Raw genomic sequence first — 14,895 nt, forward strand, 5'->3', positions numbered from 1 at the left:
GCAAAATCAACAACCAGATCAGACCGTTGTTGGACAAATATCAAAGAATCTCTAGAAGGCATCCCAATCATCAAGAAACCGTGCTACTTTGAATCCTTAAGAGACAATAAGCCAAATAAAATATGCAAGCTTAACGACATGGATACTCGATGCAAGAAGTTCTACTACTACAAACAGATGAGGATGTTTGTAAACCACCATTAAATTAAATCTACAGCATGTTGCTGAACTACTTAGTTTCCTTTTCACAATAACTTTTCATATTCAAGCTTGCTAATTCCAATATTTCATAAAGATGACGCCAAAATTTTTATTGCAATAAGTTCTCCTACATTGCGCCAAAGGAATGATCAACGATGACAAAACTCTAAATAGCAGTAGCTACTCAGCCTTTAAAAGTTAGCAAATTTACAACATAATACAATACTGGGTTTTAGTATGTCCATGGTAATGGAGTCGATGAGTTCCCAAATAACCAACGTTGAATTGTTTAATTATACGATTTCCATCATCAATGAAAGAATGTAAAAGAAAGCATTAAAATCTAATTTCACAACAAACACCATTACAGATATCACCAACCCATGTTAAATCATACATTAGAAGAAGTTTCAAAAATGCACCATATGAATGAATACAAACATATACACTTATACACACTAACTTACTCTATTACTTACGATCAACGAAAGAAAGATAAATAACAGAGCCCTTACCCTTTTTAAAAAAAATGTCGTAAATGGACCCTAACTTTAACATAATGAAAGTCCAAAAGAAAACAAATAAACACCACTCTAAATAACTATTGCCTTTAACAAATAAAATGGGCCGTCTCTTATTGTTAAAACAAAACACCACTAACCACAATTAGTCAGACAATCATATCATAAACAAACGCCAAATAAATTATAGAATACTAATTAGAAATTTTAATGTTCAATTACTGAAATAATAATCATCTTTAATAATGCAGATTAATAGAAAGAATTTCCGATTCATACACAGAAACGTCTGATATATTCAACTCTCAAAAACTAGCAAACAGATCTTCAAACGACTAATATATTACACATACAAAGCGACTAACCTCAATTTCGCTAGGACTCCCCACCACCACCACTATCATGAAAGTAATTAAAGGCCACTAACACCAAGAAATCAATAACATTCTTTACTCAAATTTTAAAGTAATGAAACGGCAAGGGCTTGCTCACTATTAAATCTCACCACACAAAGAAAGCAATACTCAAAGTCACACCAGCAAAACGAAAGAGAAATGCCACGTTCCAAAGTATTATCACCATTAGAAAGCCTCCCACAAGATCTTCTAGGCGAGATTATCTCCAGGGTTGCAAAATCTAGACGCAACCATGTTCGTCAGTGCTTCCAAGTTTCTCATGAACTAGCAATAGCCTGCAAGGATAAAAGAGTTTCCAAAGAACTCAACCTCAAGCAGCTGGCCATGAATCTATTAGCAACAATACACAACTACCAAAGACTAATGGAGAGATGTCTCCAATACGGTAATGCAGAAGCACAGTACATCGAAGGTGTGAAACAGTATTTCTACCACAACAACACACCCTTAGGACTTCATCATCTCCAAGCATCTGCTGAAGGTTTGTATGAAAAAGGCATTTATCTATATGGGATTCTCATGTTGTGCAGGGGAGAAACAGACACGGGTAAACAATATTTGGATAAGCTACAATGGGTTAAATCAACAACAAGGTCTGATCGTTGTTGGACCAATATCAAATTATCACTCCAAGGCATCAATATCACCATGCAACCCATCTACTTCCAATCCATAAGAGACATCAAACCAAACAAGATATGCAAACTTAACGACATGGATACAAGGTGCAAGAAGTGCTACTACTACAAACAGATGAGAAAGTTTGTAAACCGTATTTGAAAAAGAGTTTTAGAAAACCAAATGTCTGAAATACTTGCATCTTAAATTTCAATAACAAGTTTCTTCTCAAGCTGTTTTGATTTTAAAAGTTTAAAAATTAGAGTTGGACAAATATTAATATCCGCCAAGAACAGGTTCGCTCCTACTTACGTATATTGAACCATGACAAAATAGAATTTAGCTCAAATACGAGGTATTACTGAAGACACCATTACCACAGTGGTAGACATACAACATTTTTGTCAGACATAATGTACACTTGCAATGCTGATAATGGTTTAAAAACTCAAAGCACAAACTAAAGACAAAATAACATCTTGCTGATAATGATTGAGCATTTGTACATAAAAATTACAAGAAAAATAACATCTTCTACTAATAAACTCAAATACGAATTATTTTAAAGAACTAAGTAGTACAATAAACATCAGAAAATGAATAAACACAAAGCACAAACTAAAGACAACATCAATGAATAAAGATCGATGCTAAGAAAATCTTGGAAAAATATATCACTTTTGGGCCAAGAATGACACTACACTATAAAAGATGGAACTCAACTACAAAGCTTTACAAAAACAGCCATTTCAAACTTTATAAACCCTCGAGGAGAAGACAGTAACTGGGCTGATGACTATTAACCAAAGGCATAGATCATAAATCAAACCACAGGGAACTATTTTAAAATTGTAAGGAACCGGTTGAACCATGTTAAATGAGACACACATACAGGAAATATTTAAATTAAAAGGTAATAGTAAGCCAAAAATATATTATTATTAACCAAATCTTCAAATCGGTTACAAAGTTGACGCACGTATGATAGTCACTTTAAAATCACGAGCCCACCATTACAGCAATTAGAAACGCCCAGGAGTTGAAAAATCTAGGAAATCCATCCAACATTAAGAATCTAATTAATGGAGGACTCTTAACTAACGAGTAGACTAGATCTATTAATATGGCAACTCTATACTTTATTCGTAAAATTATAAGCGAAGGCACAAAAAGAAAACATAAAAAACCAGAAAAATGGCCACTAACCAAAATCGGGAGTATACTTTCTCATATGAAACTGTGCCGACCCCTCTACTGAGCGAAATATCCATCCTCCTATCAATCCAAAGGCCAATGACGGGAGGACAAGCAACCGAGGTCGACATAGCTTACCCACATAATGCGGACGAGCCAACATTGGCACACTTCAGAGGTAACTTACTATACCATCTTGCAAGAAATGCAATTCCAGTTAACAAAGCAAGAAGAAGGATAGGATGGTTCATGCAATTTCTAGGTGCACTTTTACAAACAGAAATTCAAAGCAATAGGACTTTCCTTCTACACTTCACAGTAAAAGATTACAACTTCCAGGGAAACCACGTTCTCAACACTGGGATGGTCATTGCCAATCTACAATCATCAATCAGGACGCCAAGCAAAACAGAGGAAGAGGAAGACTGCGTAATTTGTTTGGAAACATTTAGAGGGGAAGACGAAATTAACACACTAAAATGTAACCATATTTACCACCATCACTGTATTATCACTTGGCTATATGAGAGTAGAAATTGTCCTATATGTAGGGCAACTGATCTATAAGAGATATAGTTGTAAGAAACAATATAGGCAACTGTGCCTACATTGTCTTACTCAATTATTGAGATGAATATGAACTTAATTTGCCATTTAATCAAGGGAAAAGAGAAGCAAGGTTCGATAGAAAACAAACCGGCACAAAAATACAAACATATAAATTTCAAAGGAAACCTCCAAGTGTATACAATACTTATATAGGGCAAAGAAATTAACAGACATATAATATTTATACAGGGCAAAGAAATTAACAGACATATAATATTTATTAGATACGTACTAAAAGGAGATCTACCCGTTTACAGTTTAGTTATTATTCTGCAAAAGTCCTACAAATAACCACCCCATTAATTTAAATAAGACGAGGCCCTAATTAAAAACAAACAAACATGAACCTATGGAATGAATAAAAGACACAGAATGTTTGCTACAATACTATATTAAAATAAGAAGAAATGGAGTTCCAGCTTTTTAATAACCATCAACGGTTAACAAACACACCCAAAAAATTAGACTAATTCTCGCAATGCTGTCTACTAATGTTGTTCGTTTATTTAAACAAACCAAACATAACCCAATGTTATCATACATTAGAAACTGTAATATACAAAATATAATATACCAAGGCAAGGGATTCTATAAGTCAATCACAGCTGTTACTATTTCACTTGAAAAACTATCTACAACATGATATCAACATTAAAATGATTTTATAAGAAATAGAGAAATATTAAAGACAAAACCCCACACCTACAAATTATACACACGATTATGCCATAAATTAATGAATCATTAGAAAACGTCCAAGCTAATTATGACGTGAATATGAAAGGGAGAACTGTAAGGGAATAAAGGGAGGCCAACAAAAAGTACTCAAAGAAACACAAACGGCACAGCAAAACAACTCCACCCTATAAATAACTCTGCGAAAAGTCTAAAGATCAATATCACCCACTACTTGCAAAAAATGAATACCATAAAACCCTATTCCCTTCAAGAAATACCAAACGACATCCTTGGAGATATCATCTCTCGAGTTGGTAAGGTTTCAAGGAGGACAGTCAAACATGTTATGCAAGCATCGCCACAGCTTGCAAAAGCAGCTCAAGATCACAGAGTTTACAAGAAAATCAACCTGCAGCCGCTAGCAATCAATCCCTTAGCAGCCTTAAAGAAATACCAAGACCTCATGGAGAAATGCATTGCAATTGGAAATGTGGAGGCACACTACATCAAAGGCATCCAGGAATATTTCCAAAAAAACAACACAGAAGAAGGCTTGGCACACTTGAAAAAGGCAGCAGAAGGTAACTACGAGAAGGGTATTTACCTTTTTGGAATCGTCAAGTTGTGTAGGGGTGACACAGCAGAAGGGCAATATTGGCTTGAGAAGCTAGGCTGGAAAGAAAACAAAGAAAAGGGTGATCAATGCTGGATTGATATCAAGAAGTCATTGCACAGAGTGAATATACGCAAACTGTAGTGCTACTACAATACATTGGCAGAAGTCCAACCAAATATCAATTGCAACATCAATAACATGAATGCTAGATGCCCAGACTGCTACTACTTCAAACAAATGATCAAGTTTGTCTTTTTCGTTTAGTTTAAGCTTTGAGAAAAAGGTTAACCAATGTTATGTTCTATTTTGAAATCAGAAAATCATTTATAAAATCTTTTTCTCATCGTCCTTCGTATACCTTAACAAAATGAGAGAAACAAGAATAAAGATGAGGAGGAGCAAACGAAATCTGAAAATATGACAACAAAAGAGGCAATTTCGAGTGAGAAAAATAACAAAGATTAACATGAAAACAATAACAGGACATAGATAACCGACATAATTTGGAAAAAATGCCACCAATTTAGGCAAGAAAAAATAGCCAAGTAACAGACCATCAGGACAACCAAAATAAAATTAACATAACTTGCCACCAATTGAGAAAATAATCAGCAAACATAGAGAATGAAAAAGATCAACATACCATTAGTTCAAGGATACGATGCCGGGTAAAATATGGAGATGAATTTCACAGTAGAAGTCATGTTCCGACCTGATTATTTATATCTTCACCTAAGCTCGTATAAGAGTCTCTTGCTGCGCCGGTGGAATAAACAAAGTGAAGTTAAATATAATTAAAAACCGAACAAAATTAAAGCTGACAAATTAACTAATACTACGAACTTTACCTGGCCATAAAACGATAAGATCAAATCGCTCGCAGTCAGACCGATGATCAAATCGCTCGCAGTTAGATCAAATTGCGGCCTGTTAGGAATCAAAATGCATAAAGTATGTATGAAAAATCAGCCTTTCTAGAAATTGTTAGAGATTGATGGAAATAGTAGATTTCGAAAACTTATCAAGAGCAGCTCAAGAGTACAGATCGACATCTATATTCTCATTTCGTTAAAAAAAACAGAGAAAGAAAATAATTACTAATTCCAAATAACAAAATACGGTTACCCAGAGCGAATATGAAAGAGGATAGAATTGTAAACCTTACAATGGTCCTTATGAAAATGCAACTGTCAAAATTTGAGAGCTCAACCTCTCATGTACATCAGAAGAATCGATGGTCGGCATACCGTTAACGACGCCACAAATTATAAAAAGGTAACATAAGTATTACGGATACAAAAATCGAACCACTCAAGGGCCTAAAACGACATGAAATTAAAGGCCCAACACCGTCAACCCAATAAAAAAACTTTGCGAAAAAAAAAAACGTAGCAATAAAATTTTTTTAAAAACTTTAAGAATACTGCACTAACTAATTAATCCAAATACACAAGTATTAAGAAGAAAATACTAGCAGAAATTATAGGAAAAAATATCAACTTTAAAAGAAATACCAACACAGTAAATTAAGCTTAATCCAAAACCGATACTTATATGAAATATCAATGGAAACAACATAAAGACTAAAAAACAAATTAAACAACAACCATAAATTATATCTTTATCTAACGTAAACAGAATCAAATAATAAACAAAAGTAAAAGTACACCTTAAAGTAACTACCGCCTGTACCGCGTGTCAATTGCAATGTAATTTTATGTAATTAGATTCCCTTAGAATCTTAGATATGAAATAAAAAATTAAAAACCTTATTGTAAATTAATAAAAAAAAAAAATACAAACACATATTGTAAATTAATCAGTTTCTAAACAATACTAACTACTGTAATTAGTAAATTATACATATATCAAAAATATAATCTTATGTACTTTTAACACAAAAAATCAATTCTCATATTTATAAAAGATACCAACTCATTTGACTGTCTCTACACTTTAGTAAAACTAATTTACAAAAAAATAATCCATAAAAATAATCATATTCCTCTACAAAAAAATAAATAAAATAAACTAAATTATACTTAATGTAAAACCTATTTCTAAAAAAAACTATCCAACAAAACAACATAAGCAACCAAAATATAATAGTAAAACCTACAAAAATTATATATGAACCCAAAATATAAAATAGCGGTCAGTTTATGAACCATGGTAAAATTAATATCCAAAAAATTTGCTTAACAACTCCGTCTCTTTGGTTTACAAATTATATGTTTTGTCTTCAAAATTCTGATATTATAAATTACTTCTTATTATTTGTAAATTAAAAGGCAATAATATATATATATATATATATATATATATAGATTTATGACTTCTTACATCATACTGTAATATTGTTAAAAACAAACACAGACCAGCCAACCTCAAAAGAAGACAAGAAATTACAACAAATATAAAACAAACAACAACCAAATAAAAAAAAATCCAAAGCTATAATGTTCATTGGCTAATTAAATAACGTGTGGATCACCAAATTTTACATATCTACCGTCAATTAGAAACAATCTAACGGTCATAAATCAACACTTACCTAACCCTTCTTCTCTTATTTTTATACAACTCGAAAACAATTACTTATGTTATCTTCCTTCTGATTTTTAAACTTCGCCGCAACTCTGCAAGATCCAAAAGGTTATCTTCGATTTCTGCCTATCTCTGCAGGATTAAAAAAATGTATTACGTTTCTTCACTCTCCAAAATCTGACGATTGCCTCATCCCCCTTTTCCTACTCTTATCCTTTTCAGGTTTTGGATCTAGAAATCTTATAGTTTCCTTCTTTGTTCAATACAAATCTCATGTACTAGGTTTCTCTTTTTTTTTTATCTCATTTGGTCAATTGATTGTAATCGAACTTCTCATATCATTTTCAGGTTGTCGTTCTTCTCTTTTGGTGCATCGATTGTAAAAGTATGTAATTTTTGGTTGCATTAACTTTCTTAATTTTGTTTCGATTTAATCTCTGTTATTGATTGTTGATAGAAAGAAAAACCGAAACTATATTAATCAGTGTTATTGATTGTAAAAGGATTTCAATGGAAGCAAAAGGAATCATATGTGGCCTCCCAGCAAAGAACGTGATACCTAAAATCAAACAAAAAGGTGAGCAAGGTGAAGAAAGTCCGGCAGATGATGATGTGAGGGAGATAACAAGGCTACAGTACAGAAAAATCTCTCGCTCACCTAGGCTACTTAATACGCATCGAGGAAGATGAAGAAGACATTGATCCAATGTACATGAGAATTATCCGAGACATCCAAAACAAACGCCCAAAAGTAGAAGGATCCTCACGATATGGAAACGCTAATTGAAGATTGTACTGTTAAAATTTATTCTCTTTGTTATTTTGTCAACTTTGTTAACTTCCCACATGTATGTTTAGACTTTGTCAACTTTCAATATTATCGGATCTCATTGTCTTAAAAACACTTAATTTATTAGGATATGAGAATTAAGTAGACAAATAATGTAGCAACACCCGAAATATGAAGCCTAAACATAACAAGAACTCTCCTTTAAAAGTCTTCAAGTATTATCTGAACAAACTTCTCACAATCGTCGTAAAAAATAAAGTCGGCGAATATTAGAGGACATAGATGAACACACCTTTACTCAACTAAAGAGATTAAGAAATACTAATGATAAGGACAACATAAGTATACCATAAAATACAACTCACATTGAAACAAAAAAAAAAACAAAATTGTTTTAATATAAACAACAAACCAAAGTAAACTTCCTGCAAGAGCTTTTTAAAAAAAACAAATGGCCAACCAAAAAAACATAAGGAACCAAGATCTAACAAAAAAAAAGAAAAGAAAAAAAAATAAATAACCAGACCATCATAATAGTATATACAACAAAACTGGTAATACACTTTAATCTAATTATTTTAAAAACATTTAAAAAACACAGAAGATGATCTACAATTTTGAAAGAAAATAAAACACACTAAATTATACTTCCTGCAAAACCTATTATTTTTAAAAATATCCAATAAACAACATAAGCACCCAAATCAAATAAAAAACAGACATAAAGATGAATTTACATAACCAAAAAATAATAAAAACAACAAAACCCTAAAGTACACTTCATCTAACTCCCGCGCGTAGCGCGGATCAATTGCTAGTAATTTTATAAAATGTATAGAATTAATAAATTTTCTACTATTATTTTGTAACAAACAAATCCAAATTTACATAAATATTTCCTCACGCTGGTAACATTATTCTACAAAATATTAACATGTATTTATGAGTTGGGTAATAAAACGGGTAATGAGACGGGTAACTAGACGCTCAAAAATTAAATTAATATCCGATACTCGATCATTATTCATGGATAATATAATTAGTATACCCTTCACTCGACCCTAAAGCTGCGGGTACCTTTTTTCGGGACGGATACAAATCAGAAAACGGGTCCAATACGGATATCGGTAATAGTTTCCAGGCCTACCTATTAGTAGTTTAATATGAATCAAAATTCACCATATAGTACTATAATATATAACATGTAAATGAATGATACAACATAAACATAATATTAACAAATAATAAAATAAAAAAAATTCCCTGCGCTACCAGCGCGGGTTATTATCTAGTTAGATATTATATTTATATTTAATATATAATATTAATTAAAAAATATAATATAATGTGTTTCATTAAAAAAAATTAAGAGAAATATCCTAATATAGCACTATTTTAGGTTTTTCTTCCAAAAGTAGCACACACGCTTAATTTTTCCAAATGTAACATTTTTATATTAAATATTATAAATACAAAAATTTCTTATTTTTAAAATTAAACACATAATTTTAGATTTTTTTTTTTTTGTGAAGCTTGCCGTGAATCATCAAATCTGAGATTACTTCATTTTTGATCTCATCTTCATCCATTTCCGAGAGAAACGCCGTCGCCAACTCATCTCATTCCGGCGTTGACCGGTCAGCTACTCAGTGTAGGTACACGATCCAGAAAATGCGTAAACGATTTCAATCCGAGAAACATAGTATGAGATCTATCTCGATTTGGTCTTTCGATAAGTAAATGGAAGAGTTGGATCCGAACCCCGCTCTTATCTCAGCTCGGCCTCTTATATGACTACCTCTGAATTTGAATAACCACTTCAAAGACAACAAAGATGATGAAGAAAATGATAACTACGAAAAAGAAGATGATGAGAGACCAAACAAAGCGAGAAATTGCATATTGAGAAGAGCTTGTATGGTTTATAGATTTGCTGGAGTTGGTGGAAGACTCTTGTAATCGGGACAGAGAGAGAGAGATAGATCGTCGAAAAGGAAGAGGAACAACGATGGATATGGTGGAAGAAAGGAACGAGATTCAACTATTTGGGTTCAGCTAATGAATTATGGGAATTTTATGCTACAAGATGATAGAAACAATGGTGAGATATGTGGGAGAGTTTTAAGCATCCTTATGATTCTTTTGAGAAGAAGAGCTGTTTAAATTTGGTGAAGTAGTTCAAGCGAGTACAACTACTAGTCATGATGATTTTCTCAATTGGGTCAAAAATGACAAGAGAGGAATGCTTCATGTTGTGTATCATGTTGTATCGGAGGAGAATGAATCAAACATGGAGACTAATTGTGTAGCACAATCTCTGGTCGTAACTGAAGTTGTGGCTATGTGTTGTGAGTCCAGTCTTTTATAAATCACATGTCCAAATTGTGGTTGTGTGTTGTGCGAAGTCATCATATGTCAACACCAAAGTTGTTGCATACCAAGTGTTTGATATAATGTCATTGAGAACAAAGCAAGAGTAAGAATGTACATTGTTGTTGATTTTGATGTCTTTGGCTTGTAGTTTGTCTATTATGAAGTGGACTAGTAGTGCTGATGAGACAAAGAGAGTGGGGGGGAAGGAACTTCTGGTTCTGTTCATCACCATTTTTGGAACTTCTAAAAACATTTAGGAAAACCTTCTTAAAATATAAGGATCCTTCCTAAACAACATCCAATCCTTCATGAATATTTGTTTTTTCTTTTGCCTCCAGCGTGGTCTTTTCACTTATATTAGTGTTTATTGTTATACTTTTTCATGAATGAAAAACTTGGCTTATTAGTTACACTCTCTTAGACAATTCTTGAAGGGTATGGTCTTATGGGGTTTAGTTCTTAAAGCTCACTTTTATTTATGAAGGATATCCTAAATTTTAAAAGATCCTTCCTAAATATCATCTAATCCTTCCTGAATCATTTTTTGTAGTAAAGAATTCTCTTGTTGTAGATAATAGTCAGAATAAGAAGATTATTATGGATGAAGGTGGTGTTACTCCATTTTAAGGCTTTTAAAGGAGATTTTATCGGCGTAGGGGAATTTTCTGGCTGCTACATCGGTAGTGGTTTTGCAATAATGGTTAAACATGATATGAATGCTCAAGATAAGTTTGTTAGACAGAGTGTGATAAAGCCGCTAGATATATTTGATGTTTTTGTTGATGATACAATTGTGTAAGGAGTTCATAATGGTCTTCCTGAATTTAAAGGAGTTCATGATGGTCTTCCTGAATTTAAAGGAGTTCTTCATGAATATTATTGAATCTTAAATCCACAAGCCCAAAGCCATCCCCTATGTTTTGAATTTTAACTCTTTATTTTGGAATCTGTGGGTACGTTTCTGTTATTAAAATGATTATCAAGAACCTAGCTTCTTCTGTATCTTGGATTTGCATATTATGATGTTTGGTTGTGCAAATTTTAATATCATAGTTCTGATGATGTTTACAGGTACTTGCACGATCTCATCTATATCACCTGCTTTGTTCAGCTAGCTTCTATCATCTCTGGAAAATTTTGGTACATGTATCTAGTGGTACGCATGTTTTAGTTTTTTGCTTATTGATAGCCCCTGATTGATATAATGTGATCGAAGTGACTGAAATCTTTTGTTTTGTTTTTTAGATTCCTGCGTTTGGTGCGTACAAAGCTTCTGGTCTAATTCGAGGATTTATGTCACAAGGCTCAGAGGTAAATTTCTCACTTAGTTTAAGTTCTATTAAGTGCTTTTAAGAAAGGCAAAAAAGCTTTACCATGTCTCTGCATTTTGAATTTATTAGGAAGGTGTGGAAGATGAAAAAACCCGTAAAAAGCGAGAGAAGATGGAGAAGAAAGCTTCGAGAGGGCAAGTTGTCAGGACGAGAACAAGATGAATGCGTTTTTGTGGAATACAACATGAACTTGGGGAACGTTCTTTCTTCAAACTATACAAATGTATCAACAGGTGAACTCTCTAGGTTCTGTTATTCCCTTTTACATTGACATTGTCAGTCTATACAATATTTTACTTTGATGGGGAATAGTCATCATGTAGAACACAGTCAATTCTCTGGAGATAGACGTTTTTTGCTATGAGATCGTAACCAAGACAAAAGGGACACTATCTTCAAGACCAGAGGGACACGATCATCAAGACCAGCTCGAAGAAAGACAACAGAGATTCAATTAATGAATTGTCATATTGGCATTGATAAAGAAAAGCGGAGCCTATAGGTGGTTTATGTTCAACTAAATGCCTTGATAGATCAGAGAGATAAAATGAAACAAGCATTGATCAATTGTAGATCATTGAACCGATTCAAGAAACACAAACGGAGGGTTTGATACAAACCGAATGTGTAGTTCAGACAGATTTCTTTTTGCAAATTTAGATATACAAATTGACAGCATTTCTGCAAAATTGAACATCAAAAACCTACACTCAAAACAGATTCTCATTCAGATAACACCAGCAGAGGAAAAAAAACAAAACAGAGGGTTTGATACTATCTAAAAACACATCGAAAAGAGAAGCAATAATGGTTAAACATGATGTGAATGCTCAAGATAAGTTTGTTAGACAGAGTGTGATAAAGCCGCTAGATATATTTGATGTTTTTGTTGATGATACAGTTGTGTAAGGAGTTCATGATGGTCTTCCTGAATTTAAAGGAGTTCATGATGGTCTTCCTGAATTTAAAGGATTTCTTCATGAATATTACTGAATCTCAAATCCTCCTGAGATGTTACGTATGCATTGTCATGGTAGCTGCAAATTCCAATAAACCCAAGATTTGTTACAAGAACAATTTATTTTGACAAATCTCAAATGAACCATTCATATTTAAAATAATTTTTATGAATCCGAAATCTGAATCATCACCTCCATTTCTTAAAATCTGAATACTCCGTAAAAAGAACCAAACAAACCAAACTCATCCCAAATTAGTAACAGTCACAAGATGAAATGCTCTTTTTAATTTTTTTTTGTGCAGTACTAAGTTAGTAACAGTCACAAGATGAGAAATTAATGTGGAATGAACCTAAGAATAACCTCAATTATGAGTGAAATAACAAAAGTAGTTAAATAAGAGTAATCTGAGTTATTATGAAGCAGTGGACGAACTCTAAACCTTCTTGTATCAAATAAAAAGGTAATCTGAGTTATTACTGGTCAAACGTGTTGTTATGATACACAAGTCCACAATTCCTAATAACGAGATTGGCATATTTTTCAACAGCTGAAAAGCTTTGTTTAATCGATGGTGGTCTGTAACTCAAGTGAACAATCAAAGCTTTCAAGCTTCCCATTAATCAGCAACAAAAAAAAAACGCAGATCTAATCAAAGTAAATGCCAAATAAAATCATAAACCACACAAAGACGCACCAGATAAATCTTGCTCCCTTCGATGCAAAATTTGCAGAACATCGCTTCCTTCAAAGTAACCATATTAAAACCTCATCGACGTCGTGAATCATACGGCTCCGTTCTGGGATTATGTTAAAAGCTAACACCAGAATTGACGGGACTAGAGATTAAAACAACAAAGTCAAGTCATCTCTGTTGGGTTATCTGATTTCCCATTTCGGAACCCTATCGTGTTCATCGTCGCCACCGTAATCACTTATCCTAACTTCTTTCCTCATTTTTTCACACTATCTTCTTTCTCTACGAATTTCAAATTAATTAATTTCTCTTGAAACTCTAGCCTTCTCCCTCGTCGCCATAATCCGATCTTCCATTTTAGTGAAGTTGCTTCATCGTCTCCGATTAGAGTTCGTAGCCGGTGAAAATGAGATTTTATAAATCTCAATTTCTGAAAACCATCGAAAAAGATGGAGATTATGGAGATTTTTATGAATATATCAATAATTTTAATGTTTTTTTTAATATTAAACTAGAGGGTGTTTGCTAAGTTTGGAAAATATGAGAATGTGTGCTAAGTTTGGAAGAAAAACTCAATTTAGTACTAGTTTTGAGAATTCCCCAAAAATTAATTATTACTCATTGATATATAATTTTTAAAAAATATATTTTACATTTAATAAAATTTATAAATTGTTATATATATAAATATGTAATTTAATAATTTTTAATTATATATATTTATAATGTAACACATTAATTACAAATAATTAATATATATTTGATTTTGTATAAAACTTTATATTTATATTTACATTTTTAATTTCAGTAACTTTTTAAAATATATATAATATAACACATTAAACTAAAATAAAACAATAATATATATTATAAACGTTATATCCACATTAATATTTTAATGTATTAAATAAATTATTATATTATTTTAAATAATAACATTAAATAGTTTAGCATATATGTTATCTTATAACAAATAAATTTATCTTTTATAAAATCAAAATTTTCTACTTTTACAAAATAAATTAATTATTTAAAATTATTTTAATATATATTAATATTTTAGAGTTAAATGCTTGGGAAATACTTCAAATGAGAGCATACAGGAAAAGAGCATATGAGAGCATACAGGAAAAGAGCATATGAGAGCATCTGCACCTTCTAAATGCTCCCTTATATGCTCTCCTAATAAATGTTGATTGGATGATAAAATTAAAAAAACTTCTTCATATGCTCTTCCAATCAAGGCCTGTGACTGGTTAGTGGTAGTTGCGTGATAGATAACGTGCACTAGTGGTATAATCACGGACAATTTGAATGGTTTGACAGTTGACACTAGGAACATCTC

At 32.3% G+C, this 14,895-nt stretch overlaps 3 protein-coding genes and 2 long non-coding RNA genes across 6 annotated transcripts; all 5 read left to right on the forward strand.

Moving 5' to 3' along the window:
* Window positions 1-1,276: 1,276 nt before the first annotated feature.
* Window positions 1,277-1,918, forward strand: LOC147930872 (F-box protein At2g35280-like). The gene has a single exon (XM_087477069.1). It carries the CDS (start codon window positions 1,277-1,279, stop codon window positions 1,916-1,918), a length of 642 nt encoding a protein of 213 aa, XP_087333195.1.
* A 1,131-nt stretch (window positions 1,919-3,049) lies between these two features.
* On the forward strand, window positions 3,050-3,517 carry LOC147930873 (uncharacterized). The gene has a single exon (XM_087477070.1). It carries the CDS (start codon window positions 3,050-3,052, stop codon window positions 3,515-3,517), a length of 468 nt encoding a protein of 155 aa, XP_087333196.1.
* A 961-nt stretch (window positions 3,518-4,478) lies between these two features.
* LOC147930874 (F-box protein At2g35280-like) lies at window positions 4,479-4,994 on the forward strand. Its single transcript, XM_087477071.1, has one exon. The coding sequence runs from the start codon at window positions 4,479-4,481 to the stop codon at window positions 4,992-4,994; it is 516 nt and encodes a 171-aa protein (XP_087333197.1).
* Window positions 4,995-7,424: 2,430 nt separating this feature from the next.
* LOC104732446 (uncharacterized) lies at window positions 7,425-8,302 on the forward strand. The gene is made up of 3 exons (XR_758852.3): window positions 7,425-7,622; window positions 7,749-7,785; window positions 7,904-8,302. It is a non-coding gene; the product is annotated as an uncharacterized LOC104732446 (long non-coding RNA).
* Window positions 8,303-9,621: 1,319 nt separating this feature from the next.
* Window positions 9,622-14,020, forward strand: LOC104732445 (uncharacterized). 2 transcript variants are annotated; one of them, XR_015574076.1, is made up of 4 exons: window positions 9,622-10,666; window positions 11,635-11,719; window positions 11,809-11,874; window positions 11,964-14,020. It is a non-coding gene; the product is annotated as an uncharacterized LOC104732445 (long non-coding RNA). The 2 variants fall into 2 exon arrangements; XR_758851.3 differs by lacking the exon at window positions 9,622-10,666 and adding an exon at window positions 10,679-11,516.
* The last annotated feature ends 875 nt before the right edge of the window (window positions 14,021-14,895 follow it).

This window comes from Camelina sativa, chromosome 12, assembly GCF_030686135.1.
Source record: "Camelina sativa cultivar CO46 ecotype springtype chromosome 12, ASM3068613v1".
Taxonomy (NCBI): Eukaryota; Viridiplantae; Streptophyta; class Magnoliopsida; order Brassicales; family Brassicaceae; genus Camelina; species Camelina sativa.

Bases quoted from the DNA above. Each gene is read 5' to 3' on its own strand.
- LOC147930872 (XM_087477069.1), top strand. From the start codon at position 1,277: ATGCCACGTTCCAAAGTATTATCACCATTAGAAAGCCTCCCACAAGAT.
- LOC147930873 (XM_087477070.1), top strand. From the start codon at position 3,050: ATGACGGGAGGACAAGCAACCGAGGTCGACATAGCTTACCCACATAAT.
- LOC147930874 (XM_087477071.1), top strand. From the start codon at position 4,479: ATGAATACCATAAAACCCTATTCCCTTCAAGAAATACCAAACGACATC.